The sequence below is a fragment of the Talpa occidentalis genome, unplaced genomic scaffold (genome assembly GCF_014898055.3).
Source record: "Talpa occidentalis isolate TD23 unplaced genomic scaffold, MPIMG_talOcc4v2.1 talOcc4.7, whole genome shotgun sequence".
In the NCBI taxonomy this organism is placed as follows: Eukaryota; Metazoa; Chordata; class Mammalia; order Eulipotyphla; family Talpidae; genus Talpa; species Talpa occidentalis.
The window spans coordinates 63,332,679-63,351,297 of NW_023605083.1; the positions used below are offsets into that span (position 1 = coordinate 63,332,679).

At 38.1% G+C, this 18,619-nt stretch overlaps 1 protein-coding gene across 1 annotated transcript in view; it reads right to left on the reverse strand.

The window, feature by feature from the left end:
- The window catches only part of SUSD1 (sushi domain containing 1), a gene marked incomplete at its 5' end in the record, with an annotated part of 105,633 nt that overhangs the window by 36,653 nt on the left and 50,361 nt on the right, over window positions 1-18,619 (reverse strand). Inside the window, 2 exons of the mRNA XM_037493177.2 lie at window positions 16,915-17,101; window positions 17,976-18,073. Of these exons, the coding sequence (XP_037349074.1) occupies window positions 16,915-17,101; window positions 17,976-18,073 (285 nt within the window). The remainder of the gene's footprint in view (window positions 1-16,914; window positions 17,102-17,975; window positions 18,074-18,619) is intronic.

Below are 18,619 nucleotides of genomic sequence, written 5' to 3' on the forward strand. Positions count from 1 at the left end.
GATAGTAAATTCACATTTAAACCACTAAGTTTGCAGTAATTTGTCATTCCACCAATAGAAAATCAAAATAAATCACAAAATACAGTAGAAAAATTAAAACATTCCTATTCACAAGAGAAGAAACCACCACCATACTTCAAATATGCTGAAGCAAATCTAACTAGAAATGTTCAAGATTCAAGTGAAGCTTTTTTTTCTGAAGGATAAAATAGAAGACTATAAAGAGAGAAAGCCACATTCTTAAATAGAAAAACTCAAAAGTGAGAGGGTGTCAATTCTCTACTAATTAATCTATACATGGAACACACTTCAAATGACAATTCCAATAGACCTTCCTGGAAATTCATAAGTTCACATTTTCATTCAAGGAATCTTTAGAAATTTCTTAACATGTGCCAAACAAGCTTTAGGAGAAAGGATAAAATGGTGGGAAAATAAAGTCCCTGCGCCTAAGAAAATTCATCCTAGTTAGAAAAGCAGTAAATAAACAAGCAAACAATGAAACAAAATATATAATCTTGTGCTGCTGTAAAACATCTTATGAGGATAGAAAGGATGGTCAGGGCAAGCCATAAAAGTGATATGTGAGCAGAGACCTGAGATATGAATAAGTCACCAAGAATGGAGGAAGAGGGGTCAGTCAGAGGATCTCCAAGGTCAAATTTATAGTTAGAGGAATCAGTTCAGTACACTCAATGCACAGAAAGCAATTACTGCCAAATTCCTTTGGAAAAATTACAAGAATAGCAAGAAAAAGAAATTTGAAAGGAAAATATTGAAAGAAGACAGAACTAGTTATCAGTAACTACAATAAAGCTAGAACAGCATTTCTCCGACCTTTTTTATTACAGTCCTACAAGGAGCCTTTTAAAACATTTTACCCTAATTTCTCACCCTCTATAAAGTTGTTACCACAGATATGCTACAATATTTTATGTACTATATGTTTATCTATGCTTCATACATAAAAAGAAAAATAGTTTTCACCTCCTGAAAAACCAATTTTTGCCCCTTTGTGAGTAACATTGCCCTCCTAAGGACAATAACACCCCTAATGAGAATGCTAGAGTAATTAAACAGCCTGTTACTAGCAAAGGAATAAACAACTAGAACAATAGGACAGAGTAGAATCCACAAACTAAGCTAAGTACAGGGATTTCGAATTGGTGGGAAACAAACTGGGTTAGGAAATCACTATCCATATAAAGTAACGTTAGATTCCCACCTTCACATAACAGGCAAAAGTGATTCTAGCTCAGGTTTTTAGTTAAAAAATATGCTAGAATAGGGTACAAAACATAGTTCTATAATCTTGGGTAAGTAAGAAAAAACTACTGGAAAATATGTTTTAACTTGACTAAATGAAATCTTAAATTTTCTTTATGGCAAAAGATGTGACAAACAAGTTTGAAAGAAAAATAACAAAAAACAAATGTAACAAATTTGAACAAGTTTATGACTGAGCAAGAAATAGAAAAAGTGATTCATGGGAAAATGTAATTAGTTATAAATAATCAAGGGGTACAAATTTAAAAAAATAAAATATACTGTTCATTTGTTAGGCTTTCACACTTTATAAAATCATTATGTCCAGTGTTGGTGAATGTTTTGTGAAACAAGTACTCATCTACCATCTTTATTTTTCCATATAGTATCATTCAATGGGCCATACAAGTTTTGGTGAGGTAGTATGGCTTAAAAGCATGCTCTATTTTCTCCTAGATTTTCGGGCAACCCATTGACACCCCTTCTGACACTGGCATTTGCTTTTATACCTCCCTGTTCTGTTTCCACGGTTTTCTACATATACAGTAACTTTTTGTTTCAATATCAAATCATAGGGCAAACTTCTTTAAATAAGTTTTCATAGGCAATTAAACCTAAAATGCAAACTGTACCACCACTGTTCACAATTAAATAGAAGCAGCAACACTACTAGTAGCTGTGACCAACCTAATGTATATATAAGGGCAATGAAAATTACGTTCATGGCAGTCATCTGACAATAACAATTGTAAGATTCAAAAAATATTAAAATGTGGGGAGGAAGTGGATGTGAGAATCAATAAAATATAATATACACAAGTAGATTAACCATAATATTCTTTGTAATAACAAAAACTTGATGGGAAAAAAATACCCTAAGTATCCTTCCATAGTGGATAAGTTACAAATTACTTTGTCTTCACAGAGTGGATACTATGCTCCCCTTAAAAAGAGTAAGATTGCGTGGGAAAATGTTCACAGATCATTATAAAGCCAAAAACAAAATAAGAAAACAAGATGAAGAATGGTGTGTATATATACATATACAGATTCCATTTTTTTAGAAATGTATATACAAACATACATACACACAAACACACACACACATAAATACACACACAACACAACAGTATGGAAGGTCTACAACTTCTGTTCATGGGGAAAGCTAACTGGTTAAATTCAGTTCTGTCTCAATCAGAGAGCCACTCCCATTGTGGATTCCCTTCCTTCCATTCAAGGGGCTTAAAATTTGAATCCCAGGCAGGTTGAACCTACGATGAGTTCACTGGCGAGAAAAGGATCCTCAAGTAGAGAACAGCTCTTACTAGGTCCCCTCCTACCCTGCTCTATGATTCTTCGCTATAGACAGTACATGTCTTGTTTTTCATACAAATATTCCTTCTTTGGTTCATGATTAATGACCCTTTCTGTCTTATCTTTTTCTTTTTTCTCTACCCATCACACTAGTCTAACTTAGAATCCTGAAGTCAAAAAATTAGACCTGCAAGAATATCTTAAAGAAGAAAATATTTGGCTTTTAGTTCATCAAACTCTTTGAACATTTGTCCCTGCTTCACCAATGTGGGTCAGCTACTCTGGGAAAAAGCAATCATTACTTTCTCAGTACTCCCACAGTACTCTGAAAATACCTTAATTTTATTTTATGCATTGATATTATTGTTGATCCTTGTCTATCTCCCCACTGAACTGACTGCTCCTTAAGAAGACAATGTTTTGTTCAATTCCATACTCCATCTTTGTACTCCAGGACAGTGACTGGCCCAGCATTCCTGATTGTTTAAATGTAAACAGTTAGCAATAAGGAGAAAGCTAAGTAACTGATAACATGTTAGCACACTGGAATGCAGTCACTCTGAATAAAATATGGTTTCTGACTATTGTATTTAAGGTATTATGCTAGTTTTCTATGTACATTAACCTATTTAGTCCTTGTAAGAAACATATGATGTTACTCCTAATTTCATAGCTAAGGCAGCTTAGGCACAGAGAGGTTAAGTAATTTGCCCAAAGGCATAGCAACAGTAAGTAGCAGATCTAAGATTTGAATTTATAGCCTAATTCCTATGCCAAACTATTACCCATCCTTCCTCCCAAAATAGAGTATGTGACTTCAGCAAGAAAAAACTTATTTTGGGCCTCCCAGGTGGCACAGCGGTAGAGCGCTGGGTTGCGAAGCTGCCCACAGCCTCTGCAGCGCCGGTTCGATCCCCGGCCGCCGGCGAGGGTCCCACATGGCGCGCAGACTTCTCCTGCCGCCCACTGTTCCCCTCAGCAGTGTACTTCATCTGTCTGCCTGTTCTGCTCTCTCCTCTGGCTCTGGTGAATTCTCTCACCCTCCCGCACTTCTGACTGTACCCAATGCTTGTATAAATAAATAAATAAAATCTTAAAAAAAAAAAAAAGGAAAAAAAAAGAAAAAACTTATTTTTTGCTCATAATAGAAAGAGGAACAATAAGAATGGAAGACAAAAGGGAAGGCATGCCAGGTGGAAGAAATGACAAAGATAGAGTAGGTGGAAACGCTAGTATTCTAGAATTTATTACAACTTAGAGTTCCAGTGAGTTCAAGGGTAATGATGACCCCTTATATTCAACTCTTTCCATACATTCTCCAAAACTGTCCTCATAACAACAAAAAAGAGCAAATAAAACTGATGTCATCAGAACTAGAACACAAAACACCAAAAACACTACAAAGGATGAAAAGTCTACAAGACATCAGGTAATGGCATGAGAAAGCTATTCCTTCTGGGAAAGAGGACCATAAAAAGGGAGGTAAAAGAACCCTCTGGAAATCAAGTGGTGATGGAAAAAAGAAACAAGGGCAGGGCCTCCCTGGTGGTGCAGCGGTTGAGCTCTGGGTTGCAAAGCTGCCCGCGGCCTCTGCGGCGCCGGTTCGATCCCCGGCTGCTCCCCGGCCACCAGAGGAGGGTCCCACATGGCGCGCAGACCTCTCCTGCTGCCCGCTGCTCCCCTCAGCAGTGTACTTCGGTCCTTCTGCCTGCTCTGCTCCCCGCTCTGGCTCTGGTGAATTCTCTCACCCTCCCCTCTGGTGAATTCTCTCACCCTCCCGCACTTCTGACTGTACCCAGTGCATGTATAAACAAAACAAACAAACAAACAAATAAATAAAATAAAACATGCCTCTTAAAAAAAAAAAAGAAACAAGGGCAGGGGGAATGCAAAATCCTATGTAGCAAAAGAGAACCCCAAAATAGAAGACTACACAATTCATCCCACCTTTAACGGAAAATATTCTTTAAAGAAACTGCACTTCATTTAATGACAGAAGAGGGCACTCTTAACTTAGAAATCTGGCTTGAACGACCAGTCTGTCTATGGAATCAATAGATAGAAGCAACTTTCATTTAAAAAAGAAAATTATTAGAAAATAAGAAAATTATAATTAAGACATTTCAGTTCATGAAGAACTCTACATTAAAAATCCCCCACAAACTAGGGGAAAAACTGTAACACAAACTGAAATAGATGTTCTCAAAGAAACATCACAAATGTGAAGGAAACACCTTGATTCAAATATTTTAAAAACTAAGAACAGAAAAGCAGGGAGAAAATAAAACAAAAGTGACTGAATTCAGGAAAGAAATAAAAAGGAAAAGACACTCATATCAGATATGGAGTTCAATTTTATGATAACCAAACAAGGATGATCAGAATGAAAATTTAATAAAGAGCCTTTAAAAATACAGGAAAACAGGGCCTCCCTGGTGGCGCAGCAGCTGAGCACTGGGCTGCGAAGCTGCCCACAGCCTCTGCAGCACCAATTCGATCCCCAGCCACCAGTGAGGGTCCCACATGGCGCGCAGACCTATCCTGCCACACTTGCTGCTCCCTTCAGCAGTGTATTTCATCAGTCTGCCTGTTCTGTTCCCCACTCTGGCTCTGGTGAATTCTCTCACCCTCCGGCACTTCTGACTGTACCCAGTGCTTATATAAATAAATAAATAAATCTTTAAAAAACAATTCTTTAAAAAAAATACAGGAAAACAACCACAAAAAGTTAAGATGAGATTTTAAAGCAGTAGAAAGATCAAAAATAAAGTACAGGCAAAAATCCAATATATTTATAATTAAGTCTCTAAAAGAAACACACCAGTACAGAATTAATACTCCAAACTATTACAAAATAACTTTACAAAAATAAGAAGACCCTAATTTATATACTGAAAGGGTCTACAAGATAACTGAAAGGTTCACCAACAACAATCAACCCTAAGACTTACCCAAGTAAAATTATTAGACTTTAAAGATAAAGAAAAAAAATCCTCATGATCTTCACTTATAGAAATAAATAATAACCAAAGGCCAAAGAATGAGGCTGCATCAGACCTCTCAAGAGCTATATTAAAAAGATAACAAAAGAACTAAATTTTAAGAAAATTCAAATCAAAAAGTATTAACCAAGATTTTTATATCCAGCCAGACTATCTTTCCAGTATCAAAGCCACAGGAAAACAACTTTAAATCTGCAGGAACTCAGGGAATACTGTGCTGTTGAAGAATCGACTAGAAGATGAGTTTCATTCAGGAGCTATAAGAATAAAAGATACTTTTCAAATAATGAGGGGCATAATACTGAAGAAAACTTTCAAATTTTTTATGAAGCAAGGATAATATAAACACTTAAACCTGATAAAGACAGTATACAAAGGGAAAGAAAACAGTAGACCATTGTCACTTAGAAAATACTTAAAAAAAAAAAAAACTAAAACAAATTCTAAAGAAAATATGAGTGAATAGAATCCAATGCAATGTAAGAAGTAAAGTACCATGACCAAGTAAATTTATTTCAGAGAGGAAAAGAAGAGGAGGGGAGAGGGGGAGAAATTTTAAATTATATCAAATTTAAAAGTTATAAGGAGGGCCTCCCCGGTGGTGCAGCGGTTGAGCGCTGGGTTGCGAAGCTGCCCACGGCCTCTGCGGCGCAGGTTCGATCCCCAGCTGCTCCCCAGCCACTGGAGGAGGGTCCCACATGGCGCGCAGACCTCTCCTGCCGCCCGCTGCTCCCCTCAGCAGTGTACTTCGGTCCTTCTGCCTGCTCTGCTCCCCACTCTGGCTCTGGTGAATTCTCTCACCCTCCCGCGTTTCTGACTGTACCCAGTGCATGTATAAACAAACAAACAAACAAACAAATAAATAAATACAATACGTGCCTCTTTAAAAAAAAAATTTAAAAAAAAATACATTTAAAAAAATAAAAAATAAAAGTTATAAGGAAATGAAATAAGAATAGCTTATTGTTACTTTTCCTTCCCATGGTATTAATGGTTATTTTATTTTATTTTTTTAAGATTTATCCATTTATGCATACAGCAGCTGAGGTACAAGCCAGAGATGCAGGGGGTGGGGGGGTTAGAGGATTCACCAGAGACAGAGTGGGGAACAGAACAGGCAGATGAAATACACTGCTGAGGGGAGCAGCGGGCAAGACAGGAGAGATCTGCCTTGCCATGTGGGTTGCTCCCTGGCCTGCCAGGGATTGAACTCGTGCTGCAGAAGCTGCAGATTGCTTCACAGTGCAGTGCTTAACCCCTTGCGCCACCAAGGAGGCCCCTATTAATGATTATTTTAGACAAAGAAGTAATTCACCTTTTCTCTGATTTCAGCCTAAGAGTTGAAATCTTGGAGGCTCTTTGTACATGTGATCAGAATATAGTAGTCCTGAAAAGAATGAGGGGAACCTCCATAGTTACTGAGGACCCATTTAGTGGAAAGCTCTAATTCTAATAAATGTGTGCAATTTATACCCCATGGGTATGGTCCCAGCTTCCTAAATCAACAACAATGTCTTTTAAAAGCAAACACCCATTTTCCCTCAACATTTTTGGCAGATATGTGGATATTCTATGCAAAATATATGCCAATTTCTGGCTTGACCAATTGCAAACCACATTGATGGTTTATAAAGAGAAGCAGCCATATTTCAAATATAACTCTTTCACCAAAATACTGTTATAACATTCATCATTTCATTGGAAAATAACAGAAACAATATTAAATTATTTGTTGTCGTTATTATCTTTTGTTTGGACTTTGATTCTATGAACAGGAATGAGTTATAGGGGAAGTTTTATAAGGTCAACATAGATCTCAAATTATGCATGCTGTTAAAAACCCCTCCTTATTCCTAAGCCACTTTAACAGTTCTGGCTTTTCAAAATGGGACAGAGTAAGCAGTGATTTGTTCCCCTCTTCTTTTGATATTTTTTAAATTTAGCAACACTATTTCAGCAATATCTAAATGTATGCCATCCTCTGCTAAAGAGAACAGAAAAATAAGCATTCTCTTATTCATAAATGACAAGGTTTTAAAGCCTCTAATTAGGAGCAGCAAAGATAGACAGTTGGCTTTGCAAGGTAAATATTGTCAGAAAAAAAAAATGGCTACAAGTCAACTACTTTCAAAGCAAAGTTACTATTTTTATAACTGCCCTATACATAATGGTCTCATTTTATTATCCTCTAGTTATCCTTGATACACATTTACAGTTTCTCTTAAAGTGACTCAGAAGATATATATATTTTTTAAGATATATTTTTCAAGTAGGCAACTTTACTATTACTTTGTTAAAATTTTTCTTAAGACAAATGTAGTATCTGATTACAACTATCATGAACTGTTTTAGACTAAATGCATGTGATAGTATTATAGAGAGAGGAATGGGGATGGGGTATTAAATCACCCATTCACCCATGCAGAGCAGATTCAAACAATTTCCTTAGCTCGGTTCCCTCAAGTTAACCTTCTAACAGAGAAGGCAACCTCTAATTTCAGCACAAATTCTTGTCATTCAACTGGCAACACAGAAGGACTGCTCACTGGCTACTGATGAGAGAGAATGGTCTTCAAGCTCAATGACACCAAATCTGTATCAAATTGGAGTTGAAAGAAGCAATATTTTGGAAACATTACTTGAAAGTCAGAGTTCTGTCATTTCTCCAAGTGATCTAAAATAACCTACTCCCACCCCTGAATCAAGCCAGACTTCAGGCATGAAGACCAACAGCCTTACAATGAATTTCTTAAAAACCACACCCTAGTCTGAAATAGATGGCAAAATAAAGCAATGATTAAATGCACTAAAATAAAATATACATGTGAAATACCAGGCAGGGAAAACACTAGGAAGATACTAAATATAGTATTTTCTTTCCATTTAGTCCATCACTTACAGCCAACTCACATCTCACATCCGTGTCTAGAGACAAAAACAAACTGTCCAGAAGTTCATTCCATTTGTACTTTTTAAATACTTTGGATCCTCACCTCACTTGGAGAGCACCCAAATCTCTAAGAGATATGATTCTTTAATGGATCACATAAGAGGTCCTCTCTCTTACTTGGTACATTTGCTCTGATCCAGTTTTCCTAGAATGCCTGTTCAACTTCAAACAAACTTCATTAAGCAGTGAAATATTGAAAATGCCACCATCTTCTAAAGATCATCTTCTAAAAGATAAGAGAGAACATATGCAAAGGTTGCACAACCTTAACAAATCATTTCACAGGCTAAGGACAAGTGAAACTGACATCTTAAGAGAAGTCAGTTAAGAGAAGGAGGGTATTCAACTGTATCTGCTCCACGCCCTGGCTCTGCAGCTTCTCAATTGCATGACTGCAGCTAAGTTGCTTAAACCCTCTGAACCTCAGCCTCCTTATTTTTGAAACCAAGTAATCCAGTTTACTTTTCTTACATCACAGAATGTTGAGAGAATCAAATGAAATAATTCGTATTTTAAAATCACTTAACTAATAAAGCTGTGATATTTTTAGAATGTTAATCCTATGATTTGAACAGTCCAATATCCTGAAGGTAAATTTATCAGTATCCAGAAAGCCTGAGAATAAGGGTGAATAAAAGTCAAAGGCCACGGATGAGAACTCTCAAAGCTAGAAGAAGGCCAGAAAGCAGATGATCAGAAGAGGATGTTTGTTCTCACAAAAGACAGTAAATATTTCAAGAGCTACTCAGATGAGTAGTAAAGCAGTAAAATAATCAGAGAACAAACTTATAGAATAGTCATTTCATATCTCCCATGGTCTGATTCATTTCTTCAATGTTCCATTTTTTGTCTTCCTTTTGTATTTTTGACCAAAAAAAGAGGTTTGTTACTAATGAAAAAAGAACTCCCAGAGCATCCAGGAGTACCACAAATCATTTTTAAGAAAATCCAAATTTCCTAATAAGACTGTATAATTTCTACCATTAAGAATAAGTTTAAATATCTATTAGAGAGAAGCTTTTTACAACTACCTCTTATATGTATTTCTCCCAGAGTCTCAGCTACCTAAGAAATAATGTTGGGCCTCCCTGGTGGTGCAAGGGATTAAGATGCAACCTATGAAGTTACCCACAGCCACTGCAGCATGAGTTTGATGCCCCGGTCAGCCAGGGGGCAACCCACATGGTGCACATGGCGCAGCAGACCTCTCCTGACTCTCCTTCTGCTCTCCTCAGCAGTGTGCTTTGGTCAATCTGCCAGTTCTGTTCTCTGCTCTGTCTCTGGTGAATCCTCTCACCCCCTCCCCCATACCTCTGGCCTGTACCCCAGCTCTTGTATGCATAAATAAATCTTTTTTAAAAAAGAACTAATAATGTTAATAAATTACTCTCCTGAAAATCATAAGTTATAAGTTGATGGTTATGGATCAGAGCAGGCCACTGCTGACTTTCTCAGTAAAGGGCCAGATAATATTTTAGACTTTGAGGGTTGCATGGTCTCTGTGGCAACTGCTCAGTTCTGCCAATGTGGCACAAAGTCAGGCACTGCCAATGTGTAAAGTTAGCATTATACTCAAACTTTAATCTTCTGTAAAAAAATCAGAATTGGCCACAGCATTTTAAATATCACTGACACAGGTAGTGCAAAGCAATTAGCTGGGAGCAAATATTCTTGGCTATAAATGGAAAATGTAAAAATACAGTTATGGGAGAGAACTTGAAGACCTATCCTCTTATCTTTACAATTATTATTTTAAAGATTTCATAAGGACAATGGAAATAAAAAACTGCCACATGTATGCATGTTATTTTTAGGAGCACCAAATATATGTATGTAAGAAATAGCCCATAAAATATACATCTGTACACAAACAGAACATAAAGCAGAAGTTCTGCCTGCATCGGTTCCATCGCAATAGTGATTTTCCCACTTACTGCAGTTAGAGTCTAATTCAGGGGAATATGGCAACATGAATAAAGGCATCTAGCTCCCACTTCCCACCCCCAATCCTGACAGAAGTGACTGAGAATAGTAAAAATGGGTCAAAATTTGCATTGGGGTTGGAAAGAAGGGTCTGCTGCAGAAACATGAAGACATTTCTGCTTTGTATGATGTGGAAGAGACCAAGCAAAAGGAAGACACTGAGAACTATTATACATTGCAATATGTCTTCCAAGCAAAGGAGCATGGCCTCAAGTTTCAGAGGAAGGAACTGGAGGAAGACTGGGTGACTAGAGGCGAGGTGGCCAGAAGCAAGGTCAAGTGACTGAACAAAAAACTGATGAATGTTCCACATCAAACCATTTAGTCCTGTGGTTCCAAATCCTACCTGCTCATCAGAATCACCAGACACAGCAGATCTGAAGTAACACCAGACATCTGCACTTCTTTTAAATTCATCAGGCATTCTGCCCAAAAATAGATGACTGGATCAAGAAGATGTGGTACATATACACCATGGAATATTACTCAGCATTCAAAAAAGATAAACACATGCAATTTGCAGTAACATGGATAGAGCTGGAAGGGATCATGCTCAGCGAAATAAGCCAGAAAGAAAAAGAAAAATACCGGATGGTCTCACTCATAGCAGGAATCTAGAAAACTTAAATAAGGGACCAGGAAAAAGAATAACTATAAAAGAAAATATCAAAATCAACAAACAACTATGAACAAGAGGCACTCTATGGGGGTAGGGGGTGGGGAAAGGAGGGATTGGGGTAAAAATAAGGGGGTTGTAATTGTATGGGGAATATAAAAATAAAATTTAAATTTAAAAATAAATAAATAAATAAATAAATAAATAAATAAATAAATAAATAAATAAATTCATCAAGCATTCTGATAGGCAGGCAGGATAAAATGTGCTACTACTAATAATACCAATCCTTCCTGAGCACACTGGAGACCAGTAACAGGGAAGGACATCTAAGGCGGAGTTATAGAGACAACCAGACAGAGAGCTTGGGTTTGCAGAAGGAAGGACTTGGCTCTGCCCTGCCTCTGCAGGTAGCAGCATCATAATGAAGTCAGGAAAGACTGAGCTGGCCCCCCAAGCAACAACTTCACTGCTCAAAATGACAAAGTGGTCAGAAATAAAGCTCAGCACAGTGGGCTTTCTCATGGCTGCTCCCCGAAGAATGCTGGATCATCCTGCAGGCAATAAATCCTTCAAGATGAAATCTGCGATAAGCATACTAATATTATCTAAAATAAAGTAAGATCAAAGGGAATGCCATCCATTTTATTATGAGGGAACTATCAGACCAGATAAAACTTTTATCTTCCAAGGATAAATAATCAAAAGGAAAGAAAAATTCTATGACATGATTCTACAAAAACAAGAGAGATCATGCTTAGGAAACAAAGAATGAGCACATTTTTTGGAAAAAAAAAATATTGTACAAAGGAGAGGTAAAATTAGGCAGCATCTGTTTTGTACTTTCAGTAAAAAAAATTTTTTAAATGGATTCCAATGGATGAGGTAATGAAAGAATGTGATGGCAAAGAGAAAACTGGTTGAGAGTCAAAAAGAAAATGGGAACCAGATGAGGCCAAAAGCCAAAAGGAAGTAAAAGTGCAACAACAACACTACAAGTGTGTTAGAAATAGTGAAGATGAGAGATGGTCATGTGTGGTTGAGAACACACTTACTACACACTCACAGGAGCAGAAGAGAATGAGAAGGACATCAAAAAAGAGAAAATAGAAGACTGATGCCGAAAGTCAGGATATTTCATATAGTGGAATATGAAGAGTCAAAAAAAAGCAATCAGAGATTTAATGAAAGAAAATTTTTCTTATATGTAGGTAGCTAAGAGTTGAAGATATGGCCCCCCCTGGTGGTGCAGCGGTTGAGCACTGGGCTGCGAGGCTGCCCACGGCCTCTGCAGCACCGGTTCAATTCCCCAGCCACCAGCCACCAGCCACCGGCGAGGGTTCCACATAGCGCGTAGACCTCTCCTGCCACGCCCACTGCTCCGCTCAGCATTGTGTTTTGTCAGTCTGCCTGTTCTGTTCCCCATTCTGGCTCTGGTGAATTCTCTCACCCTCCCACGCTTCTGACTGTACCCAGTGCTTGCATAAATAAATAAATAAATCCTTAAAAATAAATAAATAAATAAATAAAAGCTGAAGATAATAAAACTCATAGGATACCAAGAAAACTGAAAAACATTAACATTTATATTCCACACCCCCAAGACTGAAGCTTCATGAGAGAAGGGCTTTCTGACTTCTTTGCCATAGAATTTTCAAACCTGAAACAATGACAAACACATTCACTCAGTAAATATTTACCATGTATATGAATAAATAATTAAAGTCTTAAATTTCACACAAACTCCTGTGATACCCAAGCTTAAAAGTTAAATTACCTACATAGGATTTTTTCACAATCACACCTTCTTTAAATTCCTCTTTCAAAATTTTAAATTCCCAAAGTCAGCCACAAATGCCTGCAGAATTCCAAGAACAAACCATGCAGCCTAAGAATTTTATCTTTAATCAAATATTCATTCATTTGTGAAGAAAACAAAAAGACATTCTCATGTCTCCTCAGTAAAGAGAAGATAGAAATCATTGTGCAAAGAGCTACATTAAAAGAATGAAGAATCTCTGGTATGAAAGTGCTGGCAGTAAGTTCTAAAACTAGTAAAACATATACCTGTTTAAATAATTGTTATAAAAATCACTATAAATCTATATAATATGAATTTCTTAAAGTTGTAATACATGTTAAAATTAATTAATAATAAGAAGCTGGCAATAAAATACTATATTATATCAATAGCATAAGAGCAGAGAGGGGAGATGGAATAAAAGGGGGAAAAGAACACTTATTTCTTTATGTAAGGAGACATTAACATTATTTCCATCTTAACACTGGTAATCAAACAAATAAACATTTAAATGGAATCTTTTGGGGTTTTTTGTGCGTATTATAGAATGAAAGTAAAATCTATACTGCCTGAATTAGTGAAAAGGAAAACCTGGTATATAAAAAGATAGAAAGCAATGGGCTACCAAATCATATCAAAAAGAGAAAAAAAATAACATGATGACAGAAGACAGGAAAATCATTTCACAACAACACAAATGTAAATTGCTTAATTTATCGACTCAAAAAAGATGTATGCCCAAAAAAGGTTCTCCACATCTGCTGTTTCCTAGAGTACATCTAAGCAATGTTATCCAGATAACTTTTAAGAACTAAAGCAGACAAAGGCAGATCATGTCGAGAGAAGCACAAAGAAATCAAGAAAATGAACAATACCATCAAAGTATAATTCAAGCAAAATATAATTAACAGGATAAAGTGAACCAATTGTTATTCATGAAAATTAGAATCTACAATTAACAGTCATGAAGATAAATATCATATCAAAGTGTGAAACAAAACTATTAAATTTCTTAGAGGAACTGAGAAAAACAGCAATACAATTAAGCAAACAACAAAAAACAGAAGTGATGGATAAATATAGATACCCTCTACTTTATGATCACAAAATTTAACCAAATAGTAAGCCCTAAGAAAATGTCAATAAATCCCCCCAAAGAATACCAAAATGTAAAAGACCAGAAATTAACAATGAAGTGTAAATGTTAAAAAAAACTACTACTTGTGTAACATATAATTAATCCTTCAATCAATGGGGAAATCAAAATAGCAATTATATAGTGCTTTGAAAGTAAGGATAACGAGAACATATATTAACACACTCACAAATAATTCAACAATCAAAGGGAAAATCAGAATAGCAATTATATCATGCCTTGAAAATAAAGACAAAGAACACGTATCAATGCCTGAGGAATCGTGCCAAAGCACACATCCGGAAGGGAGAAAGAAGCAATAAAGACTTTTACTATCAAACAAGAAAGAATGGAAAGATGTCGAATTGTGCATTCAAGAATTTAATAATAGGACAATATAATTTAAGAGAATCTGGGGGAAGGGAATAATAAAAATAAGGGGAGAAATTAATGAGATAGAAAAAGAAAAATAACTTTTAAACCCAAGAGTTTATTCCTTGGAGAAAAGAACAGTAATAAAACAGAAATAACCCGAGCAAAGTAAATCAATTTTTATAAAGAAAGAGAAAAACAAAATTAGGAATCAGAATAACCTGGGGTTATATAACCTATAACCCAGGAGGAATTGCAAATAAATATTCCACATAATAGTCAGTCAATGTATTTTAAAATTTCAACCAGACATTTTTAGGAAAATATAAATTATAAAAATTGACTGAAGGAGGGCCTCCCAGGTGGCTCAGCGGTTGAGCGCTGGGTTGTGAAGCTGCCCGCGGCCTCTGCAGCGCCGGTTCGATCCCCGGCTGCTCCCCGGCCACCGGAGGAGGGTCCCACATGGCGCGCAGACCTCTCCTGCCGCCCACTGCTCCCCTCAGCAGTGTACTTCGGTCCTTCTGCCTGCTGTGCTCCCTGCTCTGGCTCTGGTGAATTCTCTCAACCTCCCGCACTTCTGACTGTATCCAGTGCATGTATAAACAAAACAAACAAACTAAATAAATAAAACATGCCTCTATTTAAAAAAAAAAAATTGACTGAAGGAAACGTAGGAATCATATACTGGCATAAAAAAAACTAAAGAAGATATTGACAATGTTATCAAAGAATTATCTTCTACAAGAGGTGAAAATAAAATGATCTTATGAGCAAATATGTCCAGCTTTAAAGGAAGTGGATAATCCCAAAGTGGCATAAACTTTCTCAGAACATAAAAAATATGGAAAACTTCCCAATCATTTTCTTTCTTTTCATATATTTATTTATGCAGAGAAGAACTGGAGTGTAGGCCAGAGGTGTGGGGTATTGGGTGGAGATGAGAGAATTCACCAGAGACAGTATAGGGAGCAGAACAGGCAGATGTACTGAAATACACTGATAAGGGGAGAGGTCTGCTGTGCCACATCTGAGTTAGCTCCCTGGCCAGGGATCAAACTCAGACTAAAAGGTGATAGTGCTTAACGCCTAGGCCAGCAGGGAGGTCCTCCCAATTGTTTTCAAAGAACCAACACAACTGTGATAATGAATCAGACACCCAAATGTGCAGGATCCAGAGGAAGAGAATGGCAAATCTTTACAAGAGCAGAGAGCAAAGACAAAACTAAGTGGATGGTGAGTAGACAAAAACACATTCTGACCCCTCCTGGGATGACAACTCCATAGAAATCACAATTCTCACTAGATTTCAGAGAGAGGAAAGATGTTGGGGAACATTAAAAAACTCAGCCATGGTCACTCAACTCTTCGATGTTGAGTTAAAAAGCAAAGCCAGGTCTGTCTGATCCCCAAAGACCATGCATTTGCCAATGGAGATTAACCCAAAGAAGTAATCAGATATTAGGAGAAAACCACCACTCTGACTGAACAGTGACAGATGAGTCTGAAATCCTGGGACAAACTTTAAAGAAGACATATTCCTAATAAATCCAAACAGTTTACTGTTATTACTAATTTTGTACCAAGTTTCTCTAATTAGTTACCATTTTAATTTTATATTACTTAGAAAGAAATCATTTTGTTCTATTTATAAACAAGTATCAGGGACCTAATTTGTGTAATTTTGTAGTTGGCCTTATATTTTTAAGATTGGAATTCTTTTTGCTTTATTTCTACCAAATCTGTGTCACTTTCCAATTTCTAGTGGCAGTTGAGGAATACCTTAAGTAGGACATCAAATAGCTGACTGGGAACTACCTCAACTCCCTCTAAGTGATAAATGACATCACGGCTTCTCAAGATTTGCTTATAAGGTATTTGAGTATTTCTGAAAACCAGAGTTATGGAAAAAAAAAACTGATTGCATCTGTCACAAGGTTATTCTAAAAATCCATGTGGTAACTATGTGCAATGAGATACATTACTACTTGATGCTCCTTCTTGTCCGCTCTCCTTTTCACCCATTATCTTCCCTCCTGCAACCTAGGGCTTACTCCCTACCCACTCACCCACGTTCCACTTCATTGCCCAGCCCCATCAGTCCTGGGGGGCAGTTTCCAGCCTAGATGAAAAGTTTTGGGTACTTTCCCACCAAAGATAAACCACATGACTACCCTCTAACTGTCTTGGATAATGGAGGACTAACTTCACCATCACTTAATGTTGTCCTCTGGTTGAAGTGGAAGGTAACAGAAGGTTTTTAAAGAAAGACCCAGCAGAGTTACAGTTCAAACTGCCACCAACGGACAGGAATCTCTCCCATACCCACCCTGACTCCCGCACCTAGAGAATTACATCCCCCTGGTTACAAATCTCAGAAAGCAACTATGAGCTCTCCTGTCCAGTTGATCTGAAGCATTTCCTCACATCCTGTGCTTAGCATTTCCTAGGAGAGAATGAGACTTCACCTCCACATACCAGCTGTCCAGATCCCGACGGTGGCTGGCATGGAGCGCCTGGGAGGGGCGGTGGAAATTTTCACAGTGTAGTTGGTACCTGGATAGAGATCCAGGCACACTTCTGGAGTCTGGCTGTCTGTGGTGAAGGTGAGGGTCTCCTTATGATCTGATTCCACAGGGTCCAACTGTTGTCCTTTTATGTTTATCTTCAGGGAAAAGACAAGAAAGCCACATTGCTCTAGTTAAAACAACTGCAACTTTGTGATGCTGGAGCCTCTCCTACCATTCCCTTTATACCACCTTGCTCACCCCAGGGAGATCAATGGGGTAAGCCTCTGCCTTCAGGTATTTGATGATGAAGCCTGATCAGCTCAGTAATCAATAAACTCTAAGACGTGACATAAAATGAGGAGTCTCTCTGGGGCCTGCTTTTTTTTTTTAAGATTTATTTGCTTATGCATACAAGAACTGGGGTGCAGGCCAGAGTTCAGGGGGTGAGAGGATTCACCAGAGATAGAGTGGGGAGCAGAACAGGTGGATCTATAGAAATACACTGCTGAGGGGAGCAGCAGGTGAGTCAGGAGAGGTCTGCTGTGCCATATGGGTAGTTCCTGGCCAAAGGGGACTGAACTCGTGCTGCAGAGGATAGCTTCACAGTGCTGTGCTTAACCCCTTGTGCCACCGGGAAGGCCTGGGCCTGCTATTCTGCAGACAAATGGCCAGATATCAGTGGCACAAACTGAGAGTCTCTCCTAGCATCCTGCCACTGAGCCAGCAGGTGCTTCCAGGCTGGCTCTGGGGGGAGTGAAATTCAAGTGCTTCTAAACAAGCAATAATTGATGATGCCAAATACATCCCCACACATACACCCTGTCAAATGACAAAGATATTAAACATAAAATGCAAAATAAAATAATCCAATATCTGAAAAATTCTGTACACTCTTTAAAAGGGTGATGGGACTACAAAGCAATTTGACTAAGAAGCTTTCCTGGAGCATGTTCCCATCCCTGAGCCCCCCCATATTCCCACCAGTTACCATTTCTGCCCTAGCAAGAAATAGTAGACCACTATACTTACCACATATGTGATCTTGGGATTTATTCTTCCCGCATTGATTTGCCACCTCACACAGGTATTATTAAACACGGATACATTATTAATTTCTATAATGATTTCTAAAATAGAAAAGCAGAGAGTCCACTCAAAAAATGCTTCAACAGACTTCGGAAAATCCCTAATGGTGACCACATTGGAGGGCATGACTTTGTTTGCCCAGGTCAGCTCTCTGCTGATCACTATGCATGCTCTGATACGTAAACCTAATCAGGCCAGTCAAGACCTCCAGGCCAATCACCCAACTTATCTTCATCATGAATGAGCCTGGCCCACTGTCTGGCTTAGAGGAAAAGAACCACCACCACCAACCCCCACCCCCCACCCTACCCCCACCCCCCCCACCCCCGCCCAACCCTCACATTGAGGGTGGGTGAGAATCCCAGCCTGTGCTTGGCCTGATGGGCCACTGGATGCCACTGGAGTCCTACTAGTGTGGGATGGGAAGAGGCCCAAGGTGAGCCCTGAATCTTGCCTGCAGCCACACAGGTAAGATCTGCTCCTGGTTTCCTGGCCCCACCCAGCTGATGAGCACTCTTATTCAGGCTACTGCTGTTCCTGAGGAAAAAGAACACACATCACCACACAAGACTGTTCCTCAGGAGCAG